Source organism: Phyllostomus hastatus, unplaced genomic scaffold (assembly GCF_019186645.2).
Source record: "Phyllostomus hastatus isolate PE091 unplaced genomic scaffold, TTU_PhHast_1.1 phas_contig_58, whole genome shotgun sequence".
Lineage (NCBI taxonomy): Eukaryota > Metazoa > Chordata > Mammalia > Chiroptera > Phyllostomidae > Phyllostomus > Phyllostomus hastatus.
Window position 1 is genome coordinate 27,561,153 of NW_025333916.1, and position 24,537 is coordinate 27,585,689.

General features: G+C 43.4%; 1 protein-coding gene across 1 annotated transcript in view; it reads left to right on the top strand.

Moving 5' to 3' along the window:
• Window positions 1-14,565, top strand: part of ADAMTS6 (ADAM metallopeptidase with thrombospondin type 1 motif 6) — a 238,208-nt gene extending 223,643 nt beyond the window's left edge. The window contains exons 24-25 of the mRNA XM_045848398.1: window positions 259-415; window positions 11,521-14,565. Coding sequence (XP_045704354.1) covers window positions 259-415; window positions 11,521-11,630 — 267 coding nt within the window. The 3' untranslated portion in view covers window positions 11,631-14,565. The remainder of the gene's footprint in view (window positions 1-258; window positions 416-11,520) is intronic.
• Window positions 14,566-24,537: the final 9,972 nt, after the last annotated feature.

Below are 24,537 nucleotides of genomic sequence, written 5' to 3' on the forward strand. Positions count from 1 at the left end.
GTTGGAATACTAGTCTAAGAAATCTTCATCTGATGACTTCTGAGAACTGTGTTGCTTCCACTTTCTTGGGTATAAACTGATCCTTGAATTTCCAAACCAATTCTCTAGTAGGATGACCTAGTCGTACACCTCCCCAGGATGAACTATGCATGGGCTTTAAATGCTGACGTACGTGATATTTGAAATGACATAGTATCTTTTTTACTTCCTGAAAATTGTTGAGATCGGTATTTTGTTTCTCTCTGTCTTTGGGTTTAGTGTTCTGCTCAGTGTGGCCTTGGACAGCAGATGCGGACCGTGCAATGTCTCTCCTACACTGGACTGGCATCTAGTGACTGTCCAGAAACTGTGCGGCCTCCGTCGATGCAGCAGTGTGAAAGCAAATGTGACAGTACCCCCATTTCCAATACTGAAGGTGAGTTTCCCAAGAAGAAGCCTGTGGTCTCAGTGACTCACTTGTGCTAATTCCTGGGGTTTGAAGAGCCCATCAAACCAGTGTTTGTATGGAGCATTTATTTATGAAAGCTGTGTATGTACTGGGTATGTGATCAGAGAACCTAAGTTTTTTTTCAGACTCTTCTACTAACTGTATGACTTCCTTAAGTCACTTAACATTTCCAGAGCTAAATTTACTAATCCATACAATGAGAGATTGGAGTGAATAATTACTAAAGTCACATCTGCTCATATGTGGAATGTGAAATGAACAAAATAAACTAACAAACAAAACAGAAACAGACTCACAGAGAAAAGATTGATAGCTCTCAGAGGGAAGGGTGGGCTGGGTGAAAAAGGTGAAGGGATTAAGCAAAAAGAAAAAACTTCATACACACAGAAACAGCATGGTGATTACCAGAGGGGATGGGTGCAAGGAGAGGTGAAGGAGGGAAGGGGGGATAAGTGGTGATGGAAGGAAACTTGGCTTTGGGTGGTGAGCACACAATACAATATACAGATGATATATTATAGGATTTTACACCTGAAACCTATATCATTTTGTTGACTAATATCACCCCAATAAATTCATTGGAAAAAAAAAGTAAATAGCCCTGACCAGTGTGACTCAGTTGGTTAGGCATCGCCCTGCACAGCAGCAAAGTGAAGGTCACTGGTTTGATTCCCAGTCAGAGCACATGCCTGGGTTGTGGGTTCGTCCCCAGCTGAGGCACGTATGAGAGGCAACTAATTGATGTTTCTCTTTCACATCAATATTTCTCTCCCTGTCTTTCTCCCTCCCTTCCCTTCTCTCTAAAGAGAAGTAAAATCTTTAAAATAAATAAACAAATCAGAATGAAATACCCCAATCTTTCATTGGGGTCTCAATGGATGATATGGGCCTCCGCCAGAACCTTGGGGCTTATTTAAACTATAATACCAAAGTTCAGGAAACGATTCCTCTCCTAACATTTTATTATGAAAAGAATAAAAAATTTCAAACATACAGCAAAGTTTAAAGAATTGTACAGTGAACATCCACCATCTGGATTTTAGCATTAACATTTTACTCAACTTGCTTTATCACATGTATATCTATCTGTCCATCCCTCAAGGGAATGGTTTTTTAAAAAAAATATGCTCCATTTATTCAACCATTAATTCATTTACTCATCAAACATACCTACTATGTGCCAGGCAAAGATACTGTGAAAGGAATACAAGGTGGCTGTCCTCAGATGGATTACAGTTTAGTAAGGGTGGCAACATGCGAACAAGTAATCATCACAACTAGGCAGCATTGTAACAGGGTGGAAAGATACTACAGGAGCCCACAGAGGATGGGGTAATCAGCAGCAGCATCGTGGAGAAGGCAAGCATGAGTGGGTCCCTTGGGTGGGTCACAGTTTGCCAAGAAGACATTGAGATTCTGGGCATTCCTGGCAGAGAGCAAGAGTATACAGGCACAGTGGCCTGGAGGTTGCTCAGCAAAGCTGCGATAAGCAGGCAGAGGAAATGAAGCTATAAAGAGAGAGGGAGGGCTTGGGTTCAGAGGGTCCTGTGTTCAGTGGAAGAAAGTTAGGACTCTATCTACAAATGTAGGAAACAAGGGAAGGAAATTGGTGAGTGACATGCTTAGGATGGCCCGAGTGTCAAAGAGCAGAGGGGGGGCCTTCTCGTGGGGGAGAAGAGTTAGAAAGTTGTTCAAAGAGTCTAGGCTAGAGATGATAAAGTCTTGAACTAAGGCAGATACAGCAAGGATCAAAAGGAGGCTAACAAAATGAAAAACAGGAAAATAAAATGGAAAGGAAAAAAAATAACCTGATGTACAATTAGACATGGGGCTGAGAGAGATGGAGGTGTTCAGTAAGACTCCCAAGGTTCAAAGATAATTATTAATCATGATAAGGAATTTAGGTATCTGTAGGGAAATGAAACACATTAGTCCCCCAAAACCATAGTAAAATAATGGAATTTGAATAAAGTTTTTAAAAATAAAAATAGACTTCTGGCCAAGATGGAGGCATAGGTAGCCACACCGTGCCTCCTCACACAACCAAGATAGAGACAACAACAATTTAGAAACAGAATAACAACCAGAACTGACAGAAAATTGAACTGTATGGAAGTCAGACAACCAAGAAGTTAAAATAGACCCATTCATCCAGACTGGTAGGAGAGGCGGAGTCCGGCAGCTGGGCCTGTGGGTCAAGGCATGGAGAGCAGAGAGCATTGGGACCAGGTGTGTAAGGCATCTGGGGTGCACTAGACCACAGTGGGTGGACCCTGAGTGCACAAGCGGCAGCTGGCAGACCCCGGCCGAGGGGTGGCAACTGGCAGACCCAGAGAGGCGGCAATTGTGAAGCAAAGCACTGCATGCAACCCAGGATCACAGCGCTGGGAAATAGAGCCTCGGGACACTGATTGAAAACACCTGTGGGGGGTTACGACACAGGGAGAGACACGAAGCCTCACAGGAGAGGTCCTTGGAAAGTCCCACGGGTTCCACAAGCCCACCCACATGGGAATTGCTACCAGAGGGGCCCAGTTTGCTCGGGGGAAGCAGCGGAAGGGACTGAGGTCCAACGGAGAGCAGAGCAAGGGACATTGTTCCCTTTCGGACCCCACCCCCACATACAACGTCACAACCCAGCGACTGTGGTGCCCCGCCCTGGTGAACACCTAAAGGTCCACCCCTCATATGTAACAGGCATGACCAGACCAAAGGGAAAAAAAAAAAGGATGGCTCAAACAGAATTGAAAGCCCCACACTAGTACTTTTAAGCGACCAAGAAATAGCCAACCTATCAGATGCATAGTTCAAAGCACTGGTGATCAGGATGCTCACAGAATTGGTTGATTTTGGTCACAAATTAGATGAAAAAATGAAGGCTGCAATAAGTGAAATGAAGACAATGCATGGGCAACCAATAGTGATGGAATGAAAGCTGGGTCTCATATCAATGGAGTGGACCAGAAGGAAGAAAAAAACATACAATCAGAAAAGAATGAAGAAATAAGAATTCAAAAAAATGAGGAGAGGCTTAGGAACCTCCAGGACATCTTTAAACAATCCAACATCCGAATTATGGGGGTACCAGAAGGGGAAGAGGAAGACCAACAAGTGGAAAACTTATTTGAACCAATAATAAAGGAGAACTTCCCCCATCTGGCAAAGGAAATAGACTTCCAGGAAGTCCAGGAAGCTCAGAGAGTCCCAAAGAAGTTGGACCCAAGGAGAAACACACCAAGGCACATCATAATTACATTAGCCAAGGTGAAAATGAAGGAGAGAATCCTAGAAGCAGCAAGAGATAAGGAGACAGTCACCTACAAAGGAGTTCCCATCAGACTGTCAGCTGATTTCTCAAAAGAGACCTTACAGGCAAGAAGGGGCTGGAAAGAAGTATTCCAAGTCATGAAAGGCAAGGACCTATATCCCAGATTGCTCTATCCAGCAAAGCTTTCATTTAGAATGGAAGGGCAGATAAAGTGCATCTCAGATAAGGTCAAATTAAAGGAGTTCATCATGACCAAGCCCTTATTTTATGAAATGTTAAAGGGACTTATCTAAGAAAAAGAAGATAAAAAACATGTAAAATGACAGCAAATTCACAATTATTAATAACCACACCTAAAACAAAACAAAAAGAAACTAAGCAAATAACTAGAACAGGAACAGAACCACAGAAATGGAGATTACATGGAGGATTAGCAACGGGGGAGTAGGGGGAGGAGAGAGGGGGAAAAGGTATGGAGAATAAGTAGCATAGATGGTAGGTAGAAAATAGACGGGGAGGACAAGAATAATATGGGAAAAGAAGATAAAAGAACTTAGAAGCTAAAGAACTTATGACACATGGACATGAACTAAAGGGGGGAATGTGGGTGGGAAAGGGTGTGCAGGGTGGAGGGGAATGAAGGGGATAATGGGACAACTGTAATAGCATAACCAATAAAATATATATTTTTTAAATTTCAAAAATAATGGAGAGATTGAAGAAACAGATGGAGGTGATAGTAAGAGAAAGAAGATAAGTTGAGTGTCACAAAATTAAAAGCAAGCAGTGGGAAGAAAATAGGAAGAGGAAGAAGATAAAATCTGCCACATTCCACATCTGCTTTAGTTATTATTATTATTATTTTATTATTTCTGAAAGCCTGCAGCTAAGAGTTGAAGCATTATAGGCTTGATCTTGACAGACTGCCCCTGATGAGGGTAATGCTGCCTTGCAGCTGAGAGTGAATTACGGTCATGGTAGGCATCACTGCATTTGAAATACTGCTCAGAGTGATTTGTTCAAGTGCACCTGACAGCCCGGACTAGCCTACTCAAGCTCACCTGAAATTCTATCCCAAATGCCATTTTATTCATCTTTATGCAGTTTCAAATTCCCTTGTAGTTTATATGATGAGTCTTTTCAGTTTCTCAGCTGCATAAGGTACTCTGTCATCTAGTATTTGTTGCTGCCAGGTAATGATTCATGGTGTGTTGTGAGCTGGTTACCAACCCAGGGAAGGTGTGGTTGGTGTACATTGGTTTGCCAGCCCCGCCGTTGAACTGTGGCTTTGGTGGGTCTCAGTCTCCCCAGGTAAATGACTAGGAAAGCCTGGGAAGCTCCAGACATTTCATAAAACCCCTGCAGTGAACCAGCTACTGGATTTTGGGTTTAAGACAGCATCCAATGTATTAAAGTCAGTGAAAGGGATGGTGAAGGTGAGGCCTTTGATTTCAAGGAGGTGAGGAAGACCCTTTATGCTTTTCTTAGCCATTTTAAAGAGCTCATAATCCCCCTCAGCATCCCAGTTCACATTCCTGTACATCTAGTTTAGAGGGAACTCTGGATTTGTGTTGGGATCATGTAACCTCAAGGTTCGATATAGGTGGCATTCAGGGAATGAGACTAGGTTACAAGCAGAGAAAGCATAGAGAGAAAGGGGAGGCTTAGTCCATGGCGGGATGAAATCAATCAAGTTCCCTAGTTGGTAGGAATCACTGCTTTGAGGATAAAAAGTTTGCTGTTCCCAGTGCAATGAATGATATCAAATTCCCAAACAAAACCTATTTCATCCGGTCTGAATATGTACAGTGTCCAGGGCTCAGGTACGATTTTATTAGGAAAAGTACAGCTGAGCTCACGTCCCCGCTTGTACCACACACGCGCATGCGCAGCCTTTACTGTTCCCTTCCTGCGCAGTTCTGCATCTCCGCGGGCAGTTTGACAGGCACAGCTGGTTGTACTTTTGTAATCCAGAAGGTAGACCCTTAGGTGCTTAGGTCATAACTCTACTCACTGCGTTCTTCCTCTGAATGTCAGAAAGAACCTACAGGCACAGAGGGCATGCATTCTCCAAAGAAAGATGAAGGGCATGCTGAATTGTCCAACCGGGTCATGGAAAGCTATGTCCCTGTGGATCGCAACTCACTTCAAGGATACACTTAGGCAGGCTTTGCAAGGTTTTATGAATTAAATATAAGAGTTCTGCATTTTTGGAGTTGCTGTTGTACTCCTTGGACCAAGCCGAGGCATCAAAGTCACAATTAATCTGAATCCAACTCCATCCTACATTCATAAGCCTCTGTTCAGTATGAGTATTTTGAAACCATGTCTTTTAGGTCCGGGTTTTGAAAGATTAATGTAAAGCAGCTGGGAAAAAACCCACTGGCACATCAGTAATAAGTAGAGTCAGGTGTTGCCTGTGAAACAGGTTGCCTAAATTTTATCATTCAATTCTACCAAAGCCCAAGTTACCAGCAAGGCCCAGCAAACCTGGCAAGTGACTTAAGATGCTAAGAATGGGTCTAGTTTACATTGCAGGGCCTAGCAGCTGGTTTTCACCCCTGGATATATTCCCAAGTCTCCCTAAGAAGAATTTGGGGATACTCCTTAAATTCTCCCTCCCACCACACATCTCTGGCCTTGGTAAAGTGAAACTTTATTTTTGGATTGGGAGAGGCACATGTTTTTTTTAAAAGGAGAGACTTAGTTAGGTCAGCAAAATATTCCTAGAAGCCACATAGTAAGAACCTCCCACCCTTCCAAGAGCCTCACAAGAAGAAAGGTAGAGTGTCTTGTCATCATCCCCCAGGAGGGTACTTAGCTGTACATGATGATAGAAGAGCAAATCAGGCTCCTTCATCTTAACATCCTTGACCTTTCTGGCTCGGATTCCACTCCTTTTAAGAAGCAGTAGACATAGTGTATCTGTATGAAGAAAATGTGATACATCCATTACAGAGAGATTATGTTACAAAAGATTCTACCTAAACTAAAAGATTCCTTTTACTAGATCTCCCAGTGTAATTGTTTATTTTCAAATTGTGTATTACTTGGACATAGACTCTTACTTCATAGATATTTTAGATATTAGCTAGATATCAAGGCCAACTGAAGACGGTTTAGAAATTAAAGCAGAACTTTTCTGTTACTGTTTTGAGTTCAGTGGGAAAATGTGGTTTAATTTATGTGCAACTTGTCCAGAAGGGTTTTATTTATCACCAGTGTAAGCTATGTATTGGCTTAAAGGTGAGAGTAAAAAGACTGCTTCACACTTTCAGTGGGTTCTGAGGAGGAGGCACACTACTGAGTGAGGCATTTTATAATTAAGGCCTCTCAACTGCATCAGCAAAACGCCAGTGAGTCATTCCAAGCACTCAACAAGTCAGTCTTCTCTAAGCTAAGAAAGTGACAGAGGGGCTGAACATCCACATAATTTAAAACTGGTACTAATGTTTTTTAGTACATTTAACCTTCTATAATAAAAGGGACTTTAAATGTCTTGGTGTGTCTAAAATCACCTTTCACTCATGTAGTTTTATACAATTTAGGGATGAAGATACAGCTGAAGAAAAAAGTTCAGGCTACTCTGAATGCCTTTGACCTAGAACCCTCCTTTCAAACAACATTCTTCCCTGCTCTAAGGTGGTGGCAGACCAGACCTCCTGATAATGGCCTACGGGTTGACTTACCATCAGTGGTATCAGCCAAGAATACAGAAGTTTTGGCAGGCAGAACCCTTCTTTTTTCCCACTCAGATGCTAAAAATACTGCCAAAATAGAGTGGTTTTGGAGTCAGACAAACCTGAGTTCTGGTCTCAATTCTTCAGCCAACTAGCTGTGTGACCCAGCATGGCTTCTGTGACCTTTTGGAGCTTCAATTTTGCCATCTGTGTAAAGCTGATGTTTTATACATTTAAAGGGATTAAATATATAAATACATAAAGCCAACTAAGACAGTTCCTGGCACATCGGAGGCATTTGGTAAATTATTTTTAGTGTTATTATTACTAGATTAAGCTCTTATGGAGTTAAAAGACAGAATAAAAGACCAGTCATAGTTCCCTTTGGTGAATAGATTTTCATCAACCCAAAAACTGATTCTTCCAGGTGGGCAGTCTGTAGAGCGCAAAACCAAAAAGAAGGAAGGGAATGATCCTTGCGCCCCCTCCTCTGTGGGAACCCCACATTCTGTCCAGGCTGAATGTCCTTCTAGAGCCCAAGTGTCACCGTTTTAGCATCTCATCAAAAAGCCCAACCTTGGATCACTCCCACCCAATCATAATCTACCTGCTCCCTGTTTAGTATCTTTCTGTTTATTTGCTGTCGTGTGTCAATGTGTCACCCTTCCTGGGAGCCTATGTACATATTGATGTGGATCCCAGACACACGGTACAGCACAGCTGTCTCCCCGCCAGGCGTGTCAGCGGCAGTAACGAGAGAGCCAGCAAGTGGCGTGCTCTGTGTTGGGTGCCGTGACGCGTGCTTTAGATGTTTTACCTCTGTAAGTTCCACAGCATCCTGTGAGCAGGTCTTATCACCGTCTCCATTTCGCCGCAGAAAAAGCAGCGGTCTGGAGAGGCGAGGTGACTTGGCCTAGCACGAGCACACATTGGGAGGAGGCAGAGCCAGAGTTCACCCGCAGGCCTGATTCCAGGCCTGTGCTTCTCAGCGCTGTTTTGTGCTGCGGGTGCAGGCAGGACCCTCTTACGCGGTCCCTACCTCCCAAGCTTGATCCTGCTCCCGGAACCAGGCTAACTTCCTGCTTTCTGTCAAGGTAGTCAGAATCGAGTTAGTTGGGAATGAACCGAACAGAGGTATTGGGAAATTCAGAGACGGACACACTGGCAGCTGGTCCCCAGTCTGCCCCTGGGCTACACACTGCTGCTGACCCGGGAGGGCGCTCAGGGCGCTGCATGCCCAGGAGCGGTGCCTCATTCCCAGCACCCGCCTAAGGAGCCAGATCCCGAGTGTTTGTATTTATGAGGGCCTGAATGGGTGGGCAGAGGAGTTGGAGGGAAAAACAACTTATCAATATTTTATTTTACTCTATATGTGTTATGTATTATTGAATCTGATACCAAAGTCTAAATCTATAAGGAAAAATCTGTGAAGTTGCTTGTATTTTGCTCTTCTCAGAGTTTTCCTGGTCCAGTGACTCCCATAAATGGAGTAATGAGTCTCCCAATAAAGTCGTATATATTCCCAGGAAATATTCCCTTTTTGGTCGGCAGACTGGCTTGTGCCTATAGGACAATGTTTTCTCAATAGTGATCTAAATGTTGCACCCTCATTGAGAAGTTCAGAGTGCAACTCACTGGTATCAGCTAGTAAGAGATAATAAGTAACAGTGGTCACCCGGGCCAGGTGGCTTGGTTGGCTGCAGCATCATAAGGCTGTGGGTTTGATTGCCAGTAAGGGCACGTACCTAGGTTGCAAGTTCAATTCCCAGTAGGTAGTGTACAGGAGGCCAGGGTGCATATGAGAGACAACCGACCGATGTTTCTCTCTGTCTTCCTCCCCCATCCTTGTCCCTTCTCTCTCTCTCCCTTCCTCTCTCTGTAAAATTTAATAAATACATCCTCGGGTGAGGATTAAAGGAAAAACTCATAGGCGTCGTAATGACACTAGTTCAATATTCTTCCCTAATGGGGGACTTTCTGTGCACAAGATGGCAGCATAGGGTACACGTGTTACAGACAGGGTGGGACCTCTCATCACCCCTCTTTGCTGACGAGGAAACTTAGGCAAGGAGAGGTTAACCGCTTTGTTCAGTCATAAAGTTGTAAATGATAAAGCCAGGATTAAACCCAGGCAGTCTGGCTTCTAATTTTATCTCCTTGTACTATTAAAACAACCAGTCCTCCTCTATCTGATTATCAGCTAAATCATTTTTATATTTTGGCAAAGAAGACCAAAGCTAACGTGTGTTTTGCGTTCCAAGCCGCCCGGCGAAGCCCCGCTGCAGCGTCTGTGCGCCAGCGGCGTCCCCGGGTGGATGGGCTGCCCTTGCGGAGGGCGGCCTGGGATTGAAGGCAAGTGAGCCCGTGCGGCCCCTCTCATCGCTGGTGCTCAGCTCTTCCTGCCGTTTTAGTAACTACATTACTTTGACAATATATCCCTCTTGGTTACCCTGATAAAACTTTTTTTTTCCCACAAAAATATTCTTGGTCTAAACCTTTTTTTGGTTACTGTTGACTGGTTATGACAGAGAGGAAAAGAGGAAAAAAAAAAAGAAACAAGTGACCTCCAAATTAAAATACGTGGAGATCTTTTCACCTCAAATTTAACTCAACAAAGTATTGACTGATTCCTTTATTTTAGTGCAAAGTTTAAAGAAAGTTTTTACATCTCTCCTACCTGCTCTCAGCCAAAATGTTAACTTACTAAGAATCATGTTGTGGAAAGTTTCTATTCAAATTTCTAACTTCTATTCTCTCTGTAAATCAAGTCTTGATTAAGAAAGTTCAGTGGTAGCAGAGCTTACATTTTCAGAGGGTTGGAGGTTATAGTTCAAAGGTTCAGGTCTTTCACTCAAAGAACTTTGAAAGTGAGATCGGTGCAATTGTTAAGCTGACTTTTCAGTAATAAGAACTGTAAACTTTCTTCTGCCTTTGCACTTAATTTCCCAAGCTTATCACATGGCTCATGTACCATGTACATGATTTCTTTGAGCTTTGGAGAATTTCTGAAGCCAGGAAAAAAGCAAACAACAACAACCAGAGCACTGCTCTGTTCCGCTAAACTTCACGCAGTGTTCTGCCTGATTCTAATTACCTTCAGCAATTTACCCAGGATGCTTCAGTGTAACCACCTGGAAAAATGAGGGCGGAACTTTGATTCTGGGAGGCATATGGAAATTTAATTACTAGGTTTACAAACTATTTAAAATCCCCAGATAAAAGTGACCAGAGGACTGGAGAAGAATATCATTATTAGAAGTAGAGGGGTTCCTGGGGGGTGGGGGGGTATCGCTGAGAATCAAAGGCTTGTGTCCCTTTCTCTGAGATTCAGCCCTAAGCCCCATCTTCTGTAACCAGCCTCAAGGGGAGATGGAGAAAGAATCATTTATTCACCTTCTGGCTGCAAAGAAGTACAGACTTCAGGCTTCCACTGTGGCAATTCTAGCACTGAGGAGAAAATACACATAGGAAAAAAGAAGGCCATGTCTCACTTCCAAATTAAAAAAAGACATTTCTACATGTTTCCATAACCCACAGACTGCTGCCATTTGAGGCCAACCCCTCAAAGTTTCCCTCTTTGTCTAGTGTCGTTGCTGAATCTAGGCCACTGCCAGCAATCCTTTCATTCACCCCGGCCCATCCCTACACCTCCCAGATGCAGAGATTCTCCCGAGACATGTGTACTTTGGTATCAAACAATGCAACTCATGTTTGATTTTGGATAACCTTGCACTGCTGAATAAAATAACCCTTGAGAAAGAAGCAATAAAAGCGCTGTAAGAAAAATGACTCATGTTTCGAAGCTGTCTAAAGTGATCACTTATCCAAACAAATGGTAATTCTTTCAAGACATAGTGGGCATGCACCATACTTATAAAAGTCTGGGAGGAAAGCCTTGCAATCTTTTTTTTTTAATTTGTGTTAAAATGTATCAAAAGAATGTTTCTGGTAGGCTGTCCCAGACAGGGTAAGCTTAAAAATAAAAACAAAAACCACATGGATGTGAGAGCCAAGGTGGATTGGCTCAAGGGGAGGTCCTTGCTGAACATCCAGGCTTGTCGGCTTGTTTATGTGCTTGTTTATGTGCCTCTAATTGTTTTCCATTCTCTGCCCCCATTGGTTAGAGTGCAAAGATGTGAACAAAGTGGCTTACTGCCCGCTGGTGCTGAAGTTCGAGTTCTGCAATCGAGCGTACTTCAGACAGATGTGTTGTAAGACCTGCCAAGGACAATGACCCCCGGAAAGCCAGAGAGAGAGCCTTGTCATTTCATCGTGGAAATGTGTCCATCAAAGGGAGCCACCCAGAGGAAGAGGATTGATGTCCTTGCAAATACATTACCCTGTGGAAAACGTAACCACTGGTCAGCCCTAGCTGACAGGATTTCAATATTATTTTAACTTCTGTGAAGTAGGATTTATTGATCCAAAGTGCTGGACACAGTTTCAGGAGGGAATGCCAGATTGGAGAGATCCAAACAGCACAGGGAGACTTGCTTACTGTGGAACGTTTGTGTTCTTTTGAGTAAATCCAATAGCCTGTTTACCTCCTTGGACCATTAAGATAATTTTTATTATAGATTTAGCAATGACACTGAATCCATTTGTATTTAAAACTGTTTAAAAATGTAGCTGTTATGATTTGGTCAACTATGGAAGTAAAGAAGATTCAGAAACCTTAAATCATAGCTTAAAATATTTACTATACTTTATCTCACTACCACAGCACCACGATTTAAATTCTAAAAATGGGCTTTGAACTGTAATTTAAGGAGCAATTATAAGTCAAAAGTAAGGAAAGCTTGTATGATTTTTATTCCTTCTACTTAACTTCCTTAAGAATAACCCCCCTGTTCTGAACACTGCTGTGAGCCATGTAGAAACCATGTTAAACTGAACAACAGTGAAGGACTCGGTTGGAAGCGGCGCATCCGTCCCTGCAGCTGTGCAGGTCTATAAATTCAGTGCTAGAGACTGTGGCCAACCTGCCGTTGTGCAAGTGAAGCTGAGATTTCCATTAAAAGTTTAAGAGAAAAAAACATTTCAATGTCATGCTGAAGCCAGCCCGGGGGTCGGTAGAGGCTGAAGCCCCGGGCCCTTTGCTGGCACCCCGCAGGATGCCTCAGCTCTTAGTCTGAGTCTCTGGGACTCGCTTGTGTTTACATCCTCACCAGCCACAGGGCGGCCTCTGCCCCGCTGGGTCGCTGCACGCACGTTAGGCTTACTGAGACGATGCCATGCGAGAGATAGACGGGCTCAGTAACAACGAGGGTCTCGCTCAGACCCTTTTGCTGACAATTGCGGTGGGTTCCATATGTCCCTTCTGCGGCAGAAGGGCATTTATTTATATGGGAGCAAGTGTGTGTGTGTGCGGGCGCTTTGGAGTGTATGGGTAGGTGAGTGTGCATGCGCATAAATGTGCTATTTCTGTGAGGTTTGAAGTAGGCAAGGGATAACAACCAAAGAAGAAAACGCATGAAGACTAGAGATCATAAAGCATACTTTTAATAGTCACTCAACCAAGTATTTTGTATTTTTTATGGATACTCTCAACAGCAACTAAATGTGAAACCTAGTTTCTTGAGCAAGTCAAATTCTAGAATCAAATCACCCTGATTTAAATCAACTCGCTCATCTATTCCCTACCCACAAGTTTCACATCATGTTCATCAAAAGATCTGACAGTGAAAATTTCTTTAAAAAAGAAAGGAGAAAAAGAGGGTACTTGTTTCTTACTAACGTTTTGTACTTGAACACTCGTAGCTAGCGGCGGTTCTTGATGAATATGCCTTGTGTCCTGCACGTGGATCCACCATGCTACACCAGCACCTCCGGCTCCAGCCTCATGGCTACTTTGTAAAGATGCTACATGCAGTTAAAGAGTGTATTTGACTTCAATCCGTCACTGCGCTCTGAAACTCCATGTCAGGCATATGGCTTATACCATGACCTAATGTGGATGGTTAGGTGCTATCAGAAAGGAAGAGAACCTCACAGACTTCAGAAACCATCCCAGACTTCAGATTTGCTGTGGAGAGTGAGCACGGGATGTTGCTCTGTGTGCTCGGGCGTGGTCATTTATGTCTCATCACCAGCTGTCTCCACCCCACAGCTCACCTCCCTGAGCCTCCCAAGGAGAGCTATTAACAATAGTTGAAGGCTATTGCCAGGGCCCCTGTCTGTGCTGCCCTTACAAGACCAGCCTCGGTGCCATTTTAGCCATTCAGTCTAAAGGAGGGCGGCCTGTGGGCAGCGCGGCCCCAGCACTGAATTTCCTTGGTGCTCTGCAAAGAGCAGCTCACTTGGTGCTAATGTGCCCTGGTGAAATCAACAAAAGGGGAGTGGTTCTGTAGCATTCTAGACACAGGTTCTATTCGGATCTGCTTTTCTCCAACATAAAGATCAGCTCATGTTTTTCTTTCAAAAAGATTTCTTACATGACTGCTTAAAGGCTATTTTTTTTAACCTCACCTGGAAATGACTGCTGTGAGGGCTGTCCTGGGCACCCTGCAGACCCCTGACTGGTGCTGGGAGAGGAGGGCAGCCGGGGAGCGCCCAGGGTCAGCGTCAGGTCACCTGTTCAGGAGGAACCAAGCACAGAATGGAACAGGACTAAACATCTTCAGATAAACCCTGAATTTAAATCTGAGTGGGGGAGAAAATCACGTTCCACAGCACATCACAATACCACTGCTACTCTCTAGTCAGTTGTAATATTCTTTTCCTAAACAATAACAATAGGGTCTTCCCCGGAGGCTAAGCCACAGAGGCAGACCCTCCAAAAATAGTGCGCTATATAGACTACTTACGGACCCCCAAGGAAGCTGGTACCCTGCGGCTGAGAGCAGAACCTACCACTGGCATGAAGGCCCGCCCTACACTGAAAGGGAAACGTACCCAACTGATTAAATCCCTTGAGACACATATGACTCTCCTGTCAGTTCATTTCTTTAGGAATCTTTTGAGTGAATGTCCCATAGGTATCCTTAATAATACAGAATGAAATTACCTTTGTATTATTGTGATTAGTTGTTGCTTATTATTTTGTACTCAGTATTAATGTGGTACACTGTTACTTTTATTTTTTGCTTTTGTAAATTATATTCTAATTTATTGCCATGTTTCCTAACACTTGTCCTTCATTCATTCTCCTGCTTGTACTGAAAATGAAAAGTCATTGTAACACTTGATGGAGTGAAATTCCACACCAGGCACAGATTTTTTAACATAGATAATTTAGTAAAAATAAAAATTCAGCTTGTAAGAATGACTCAGACAGAAGTTGTCTATTTCTTGAATAGCTGGTATTAAACTTGAGGCAGGAGGAATCTGTCCCTTGGAATAACACAGCTACATCTCCCAAATGTTCCAGGTAGTGCTCAGGATTGAGTTCATTTGAATCCTTATGTTTAATACTCTTATTGCCCTCCCCAGAGATTGCACCTATTTTTATTCAGTGATATCTAAACGCAAGGGCTTTGGATACTTCTGGTGGGGTCCTATCCTCAGAGGCCACCAGTCGGCTATTCTAAGACCAGAAAGGAAGTCCAGATTGGCCACTGCCTCTTACTGTCCATCACCTCGCTCACAACTATTTGCCCCTGCTTTTGTCTTTTATGTAAATTCTTTGGCATAGGAAAGGATGCTGAGTGAAAGAATTCATGCTTGAAGTAGTTTTCTTCTCAGAGTCAACAGGGAACATAGAAAGATTGTCTTTGCTGAGTTCAGGACACCATTTTATGCAAAGGAAACTAAGCAGCCTATTAGCAGCTAATAGGCTGCTTAGTTATTTGAGTAGTTTCATAATGACAACTTCATCAATTACGTCAGAAGATATTGAAAGCCCAAGCATGGTTGTGCTTAATCCACTTAGCCTCATGCCTCATACACACACATTCAGTCTTACACATTAGAAGTCAGGTGAGATGATCAGTCTTGGGCGGGGAGTATTTCCACGGCATCATCCCAGAAGCCAAAAGTGGCTGAAGTGCTATGAATGCGCAGTTAACGAGAAGACCATGGGACCTACCGCTGGAACTGCATTCTCGCAGAGCAGACCTGCCAGAAGTTGGAGAAGGGGGAATGCCAAGACACAAGGCCTGCCTTAGCTTAGATTCCTCAGATTCAAGTCTGTCTTTTCATCTATGGTTGTTTTCCAGCTTTCAGTTAAATGTTTTTCCCCATTTGAAATATCTAAAGCAGGGGTCCCCAATCCGTGACCTGTTAGGAACCAGGCTGCAAGCACAGCTCACCTGAGCTCCACCTGCTGTCACCCCACTAACCCCTGCCTTCCACCAAACTGGTCCGTGGTGCCAAAAAGACTGGGGACTGCTGATCTAAAGCACACTGTCCTACTTAGGACACTGACCCCAAGACAATCTACCCCCCTTGCAGTTCCTGCCACCCTCCGAGGGGGCACTTAGGTCATTCCTAAGAATGTATGCCCTGAAAAGCCAGGTGACTTCTTTTTCAAGTAAATTAGAAAGAAAGTTGGATATTGACCTTGGCAAGAAAAATGTGTGAATTGATTTGACTAGGATAAGAGTCATTACTTTTTAAAAAGTGGGAAGGAAGTGTGGTCACAGAAAAGAGAAAAGATCAGCCACTGAATAGGAAAGTGATGGAGAATCTGCATTTGGAATTCTGTCTCATTCGTATCACCAGAATGTGTGGAATAAACTCACAAAGGTTTTTTAAAAGAACAGCTGTTCACAATGGTTTTATGCCTCAGACTTCAAAACCTCAAGCCAGGACTTAAAAGGAAAATGGTCTTTTTTCCCATCTCTTTCTCACAGGGTTATTTCTAGCATTCCTCGTCCCTCATTTTGTCCTCAGACAGTCTCCGAGGCCAGAAGTGGAACGGTGGTTTGAGGGCTGGCTTCACTCTGGGGGGGAGCGCCGTTAAGCCTGTATTGTCTTTTCGTGGATGGCTCTCATCAGCCCACTGAAAGCCTTGAGCTGCAGAGGTGATGACAGCTGATTTTCAGGGCAACATCCTGTGTTCACTGGAACAACACTGGGTGGTTACACAAGGGCCCAATAGCACCCAGTGTCCCCCACTCCAGGGTCTGGGGAGCCTGAATAATCCTGTTTACTCTGGTAACGGAACATCAGATTGCCCAGTCCAATTTCCCTGCGCAAGACCTTAAGGCTTGTGAAGTTCAATCAAGAGGTCTCTTCTTGGATCTTCACTAGGATACCTTACCTGAGAGAGGAGTTTCACATGAGAAGGGGCAAGTTCTCACACCAGCTCCAGACCCCCCAGGAGTCACAATGCCTCCCTCTGGTCAAAGGCTCAACACTGGGTGGCTTCTACTAGATCCAGAATAGGAAATGTCTTGGAGGAACCTCGTCTGTGTCCCCAGTGAAGGTGGCTGTGAGCAGTAATTGTGAGAGGAGGCCCCTAAAATCCCAAGCAAATGGGGCAGTAGGACTTTCTGGCCCAGGCCGGGTGCGGCCTCTGTGTCTAGAGAGTGCCATCAGCTGTGGGCATTCGTATACACAACCATTATTTTCTGAGTACCAGCTGTGCCGGCCCTGGGCTAGGCCCTTGCATGCGCTCTTATATTGAAGGGGTTACAACTAAACCATGAGGACAATACTATCAGATGCCAAAACTGAGGCTCAAGGAGGCTCAGCTGTCAAGGGCCACAGAACCAGTGAGGGGAGCCTTGCCTCTTCAGCACACGGAAGAGAGCTGCCCGGTCTGCATTTGGGACAGGGAAGTTCAGAAGGGTGCTAGACAGAAACCGACTTACCAGCCCAGAGGAGACAGGTCCTCCTTCATGGGAAGCAGTGGGCCCAAGAACTTGAGAGGGACTTCAGGGGTCAGGAAAAGGGAGAACTTCGGGCTCCTGTCTCAGTAGGTAGTAGTGGTGTTCGCTCTGAAAATTCCTATGTCTGGTGACAAAATTGCAAGTGGAGGCCCAAAGTGGTTTCCAAGGATGTAGTTAGAGTCTGTGGGAAGATCAGAGCCCTTCGAGGATGGACAGCGTCTGCACTGGTAGTTAGCAGCCAAACACAACACGAAGGCTCCCTCTCCCCTGCAACGTCCTGTTTTGAATCATAGAGCCTGTTCCTGCCTGACAGCCCCCCGCACCATTTCCAGACGTGCCAGATGGCCTCGCTGACCTGTTTCAACACACTGGAGCTGAATGATTCCTGGGTTGGCTTTGGGGTAAGTTTTTAGAAAGAAAGATGGGTTTTTCTCTGTCTTAGTCAGAGCAGGACCATTGGGGCTTGAAAACTTGGGCCATCAGGCTGCTGGCAGCAAGCACATTCTTTGACCTTCTGTGGTGGGTCCGCAGAGTGGAACCAGGTGTTCTTTCAGCCCATGCCAGAATGTACTGGCCGCCCAACTGGCCACCTGCCTCCACCCCACCGACGGGGCTTTGGCTGGCCTTCTACCAAACAGCTGTGCCGGGAGCCACAGGTGGCCGCCCACGCTTGTGCCCAGGCCAGCAGCTGCATTGGCTTGGCTCATCCTGGCAAGAGGGACCTCATGTCCCTGTGCCCCTTTGCCCCAACTCCTCCCCTAGCGAGGTCACTCACGGGGCTGAGGAGAAGGAAAACCAAAGCTTAAATACACTAAAAATGTGCTTTTGTGGTTCAAAGGTGATCAGAAAGCATCCTGTTCTCTTCTCCTTCAATGTAATCAATTTGGTATTTTATGTCAATCATTCAAATTAATCTGGTGTAAGTTAATAATTAGTTCTTGTTTGATGGGTATATTATAGTTAGAATAAAAGTCTCCTAATGCTATGTATCTATATAAATACAAAAGCAAGGGAAGATGACATTCCAACATCAAAAAAAAAAATCAGTATCTGGGAAACCATTCTAGGTATCTAGACAATCAAGAGCATTATTTGACATTCTATAACAACACCCACAGAAGTGGCTAAAATATAATATGAGTTTGAATTTAAGTGAGTAGCAAAAAAAAAGTTATCACACCTAAACTACTTACAATAAAAATCATTTGATTCAGTCTTAAACTTTAGAACAGAAAAAAGCAAACTTGAGAAATTAAATATTTTATTTTGAGATCAAAAAGAGAAAGTATATGTTGAAATTATGAAAAAAAACCCAGCTTTGAAGTTCCTGAAGGCAGGCTGAGCCAGGAAGACGCCCTCGTCCTGCACGCAGGGACCCAGTCCCCTCCAACGAGGGGAGCTCCTGCTGGAGGGAGTGTGGGGGACCCGCTATTGTATTTCATCCCACATTCATCTTAGATGCAGAAAGTACATGAACCAACTATCCGCATGTCTGGCTTTCTAAATCAATGTGCTAGAGCCTAACTCTCCAAATGAGCATTGTGCCCTCTCAGTAAGTGCTGGAGTTCGCTCTGTACTCATTCTAAGAGTAAAACCGTCATTCAAAACATTTTTAAATTGCTTGTTTAGACTACCTCCCAGTGTAGGGTGGATTTGACTTTCGTGAAAGTCTAAAACTAAATCTGGTGAGTAAATTGCATGTAATCATTTTGGCTACAAGTATCTTCTGTGTCTTATGAATTGACCCCAAGTGATATACAAAAGGAACTCCAAATATGCTTTGAGTAGGTGATTGCTTTGAAGGATTTCACTCACATGGGCACAAAAGGGCTGGTGTTTTGTCTAAAAATTACTGGCATTACTTTATAATCCAACTTAAAATTGATATAACACAACATTTCACCACATGTTTTGCTATTTCCAGTTCTAAAATTAGCTGGAACCTGGACCACCTAAATGGTATGTTATCTTTTAGGGAGGAGAGAGATCTCTGACCTCTCAGGATTGAGTAAGCCTTAAGCCCAGGAAGCCAGACTGCTTCTCCAGGCCCCAAAAGTGGGTAAACAGCTATTCTGACCTGATTCTTTTTCCTGGAGTCTCTGGAGTAAAAACTCTTCTTCCAGAGGGGCTAAGTAACCCAGGTCCATCAGCAGCTTTAAGGAAGCTGCGACTGAGCCGGCGAGAAGGGGCCCCCGAGGCTCCTCACCACTGAGGCCTGGCAACTACATCCATGCACCCGATTTCCATGTTGTGTGGCTGTTCCATTTCTTTCTCTTTTTTTTTCTACTTTTTAATTGAATTTATTAGGGTGACATTGATTAATCAAGTTATATAGATTTCAGGTGTACAGTCCTGTAATACATCATCCATATGTTTGTATTGTGTGTTCACCACCCCAAGTGAAGTCTCCTTCCATCACCATTTATCCCCCTATACCTGCTGCCTCCCCAGACCTGCCTTTTCCTCCTGTAATCACCATACTCTGTCTGTGCCTGTGAGGTTTTTTTGTTTGTTTGTTCAATCCCTCCACCTTTTTCTCTCAACCTGCAACCTCCTGTGTGTTCCATTTCTGTAGCTTGAACCACCTCCTTTTTACTTACACAATAATTCCAAGATAGCCCTTTGACTAACCCTTAACGGGCTGTGTGTCCGCCTACCATCCAGCACGGACTGCTCCCTTAACCTGCCTTCCTCCTAAGTCTTCAAAGAAGTTGTTAATGTGTAAACAGATATGTAAACATATGGGAGTCTGCTATTGTAAGGAATTCCAAAAGTGCATATTTTAAAAAGGATAGTTACTGTCTTATTTATCTAGCTTCAAAGTGTGAATTTTCACCATATACATATATGTATCAAGACACAAATCAAAAAGTTATTCTCAACATGCCTTAAACACCATAGTTTTTATATCTTTTCCCCTGAAAGAAACAAATCATGTTTAATTCATACCCTCTTTCTCTAAACGGCTTCAAAATGTCTCCTTGGGGGTCCAAGAATTCTTGTTTTCCAGAATTAGCAATGTCAGCGATGACTGGGGATGCTCGTAGGGCCCATCGTCACCCTGAATCAAGAAGAACACTTCGTGTTCAGTGTGTTTACATTTCCCCCCCAAATAGCCTAACCAGATTAAATTTTTGTCAACTTCATAATAATTCAATTACTGATAATTGACGAGGAGAAATGTCCTGATAAGACAGACAGATGGGATTCCTTCAGGGAGTTCAATGAAAAAAAGGCTTATAAATGTATTTAATGTAATGTTCCTTGTACGAGTGAGGGATGCTGAGAAATTTGTGAGTACACAAAACATGGTTTATTATTATTGTTTATTAATTATTATATTATTTTGCATATAAACAACTGTAAACCTACTTTTGCCCCACCCTATATTTAATTCAATGTCCTTTGCTTTAGGCAGTAAGTTAGCAACTTTCATCTGTTTATATTTGTTTTATTTATTTTGGAAATTCTCAAACATGGGCAAATATAGAAAGAATACTTTAATGACTCTGACTTATTCATCCAGCTCCTCTGCAAAAATTGACTCATGGCCAATCTTGTTTCCATACACTTTCATCCACTGTGGACTACTTAAGCAGATATATAATTTTGTGGTCAGCAGTTAGGAAGGCCCAGGTACAGAAGGTCACCAGGGCGGAAATCCCTGGGTATCTAGCAGTGGGCAAAACTGGGGAAACAAGGACCTGGCCCCAGGCTAACCTTTTCTCCCCTGGCCTGTGGGGTTTAGACCCCCTGAAATTTCATATCGATGCTCACATGGCTCAACCCTCCCCTCCCCTCCTATCCCCTCTTGTTTCCCCAGTCACGGAGTAGAACCTTGCAGGAGGAACAAGGGGCCAAAGAGTGGCCTCATGTGACTCCCATGCAGGCCCGTGCACAATCCCTCCCTTAAGCACTAACCCCTGGGGTAGCATCTAGGCCTCGATTTTGTTTCAGCTCCAGACCCAGAAAAACAGAAAAACCAGACAAGCAATTACATGGCTGTCACCAGGACGAAGGTCACACCCGGAGAGCTGAGGAACATTCTGTTGAGATCCTCCCCTCTTTCCTCCCCTAAAATCTCCACCGTTAAAAACCCCTAGGACTGAGGACCTCACATAGCTCTCTCTGTGGAACACGTCCGCACCTTTCCCCACCCCCTTCCGGGGTGGGGGTGGGGTTCTTGCCTCTCTCTCTCTCCTAACCTCCAAGGGCACTTCTTAGGCCTCTGTAACTTGTTTCCTGAGCCCATATATTCTATGGCTCACTTCTTCTACTTCTGCGACTTTCTAAATAAACTCTCTTATAGTTTGAATCTTGACTTTGTATTCTTTCTTAGCCAGAACTCAAGTACCGAGGTTGCTGAACCCAGGTCCAGTCCGACTCCACTGGTCTAACACCTGGTGCCTTTCTGCTGCCAACAATTTCATCATTAAGTATTTTGAAATGTATCTTTAAAAGACAAAGTTTTTTAAAGATTATACTACAATTAACAAAATATTTGTTTTCATTATGAAATTGAATTTGCTCTAATAGTGTCACCAAACTTCAGGAAAGTAGTAGTAATTTTATATATCTATTTTGTGCATTATTCCAGGCAGGTTAGTAAGCACTTTCTGTCAGTTATCTTATTATCATTATTATTGATTTCATAGAAGAGGAAGCTGAAGCTGAGAGAGTTTGAGACACTTGCCCACTGGCAAGTCCAGCCCAAAAGGACTGCTGAACACCAGGATTTATGAGAAAAAAGTTCTTCCAGCACCAGCGACTGTCTTTTTTCTCTGTTGCAAATCACATTCAGGAAGAGGAACATCCAGCACTGATGTCTGCTTCTTGGTCTCAAAAGACTGTTACAAAAACAAGTAGCTCATGGAGAAAAGAAATGCTCCTTCTCCGGTCCTTCTGGACCATGGCTGCTTGCTGCCTTAGACACCTAAGACCACATTGCCTGGTACAGCTGCCTTCTTTTTACAAATGATTTTTATCCATACTTTTCTTTACAATCAGCACTTCAAGAGCTACCCCCAGTTAATGAAACTTCTCTTGAATTCCCTCTTCAGTCTCCAACTCCACTGCAAAATTTCCAGCTGTAACCATTAGTAATGAATAACTAATTGTAACCAGGCTGGACTGTGGAATAAAGTGTGTAATTAAAAGTTATCTTTGTAGGAAAGTGCCATGATGTCTGCAAAGAGCTTTCAAAAGGACTGATGTTTTGAAATGCGGAGAGGGGTTTGAAGAGGGCCAGCAATAAAACAAATGTCACAAATGTTAATAATTGGTGAATATAGGAGATGGATACATGAGAAGAAAAGCATTCAACCCCATAGAAAGTGTGTGTGTGTCCAGGTGTGTGTGTGAGAGAGAGTGCAAGAGGGTATAGGGAGAGAGGAAAAGAGACAGAGCAAGCAATGTTGTATAGATACATCAGTCAAAGAATTAGAGCGGAGTGAGTGACTCTCCCCTTTCTCTTCTTTCTCAGTGGGAAACCACGTGAAGGGTGGGAGCTGCAGCCACGAGTCTTTCATGCACAGAGTGGCCAGAAAGGAGAGCAACTGGGCTGAGAACCAATTCTGAATCCTCGTCCAAGCACGAGTGTTTCTCCAGTGATAGCAGTGGTTCCCAGACTTGCAAATTTCATGGGCCAGTGAAATTTCAAAACTACTTTGGAGGCTGATGCAGAGAGGATAACTTTTTACTTTGCCAAGTAAGGACATTAAAACAAAAAAGTTGTCATTTGTTATTACCATACAAGGTACCTTCCTTTTAAACAGTACATTTTATTTTATTTTTCTAAAGAAAGTACATTTTAACACCCCTACAGTGAATGTGTTTCATTTTAGCAGAGGTTGCTATGGTGTCCTTATTTTTCTATTTAATGTGCTTTTGAATCAAGGCTTTTAGCTCCAAATATACAAATCTAAACAAGCAACTTAAACACCAAATGCAGGGAAGCTCCGTAGTGACGTCCACTGTTCCAGCAGGTTCTGCAGGACTGGGGGGTCATCCCCAACCTTGCCTTCTGCCTGAGTGACTATGGTTCCCTTCATATGCAAGGTGGCAACAGCAGTCCTCCGCTGCATGCAGAAGAGACAGCAGCCAGCAAAGAGCAGAAGAGTAAGAGTGTTCCCAGAAGTCCCCAGCAAATGTTCCTTTATGACACAAGTGGCCAGGACTGAGCCACACTCCATGCCCTGGCACCAGTGAGGCTAAGAGCATCTGCCAGATGTTCCTGCATTTGGTGTTTAAACTGGAAGTTGCCTCTGCTACGAGGGGCAGGGATAGGCTCAGTATAGGAACCCAGGAACAGCCTTGGGTCTCTGAAAGGCTCCTCTGGGTCTGGCATGAATCCAAAGTCTGATATTTGGGAGCTAATCACTTAGCGATTCCCATGCTGAGGTCTTCATTGTCTATTGAGCCTATATCCACCATCTAAGAGGTGCTTCATTTAGTTTCATCCAAGTTTAGAGCAAAGATCTGTGTAAATAACTATCAAAGTCTTGCCTAGCCAAGTGATATTATAGCTCTGTTGAAAAAAGCTGAGTGACTCCCCATCATTTTACCCTAGTCACATAGGAACAACTACCCTATGAACTGCTTTATTGAATTATTGAATTGCCTTATTGAATTATTCATGAAAGCAAAGGTATGCAGACCCACAGAACTGGCCTTCCTTTGCTACACAAAGGAAATTGTAACAGGTCCTAGTGTGAGTTAGTGTAATTAAAGTGAACTGTTTACCAACATGACAAGCTATGCAAAATGTGATAACCCACAAATAATTTTAAAACAACATTTTAGCCTGCAGCTGAAGTCTCTTTCATAACATGTGACATCACTAAAATCATATGAAAGATAAGTTACAATTTTAATAAAAAAACTGAAGAAACAGATTTCCAAGATGACAATGAAAAATGAATATAGAATCTCTGTTCCCCCAATCTAACGAAGCAAACAAAAGAAATAAAAGTCACCAGCAGCAAATAAATGAAAGAGGCAGAATAATTTTCAGCTGTCAATATTGAAAAATGGTAGTGGAAGAAAAATCTCGTGCAGCCCACAATTTGACACGACTTCAAATTTTGCCCCCACCCATCATAAATAGTATTTAGAAAAGAAGGTGAGTCAACAAAATCCTTGAAAATTCTCACTAAGCTGAGAATTTCAAGGATTTCTCAAACCTGGGAAGACGCTGACTGAGACTGAGTAGGTGGCTATGGGAAAAACAGGGTCATTCTAGAGCAGAAGCCCCTGCCCACCACAACTATAGAGATTAAAAAAAAAAAAAAAGGCTGTGCTCTGCCTAGGAACTGTCACCACAATATCTACAGCAATTTGTGCTCACATCTGAAATGATATTTAAAAAAT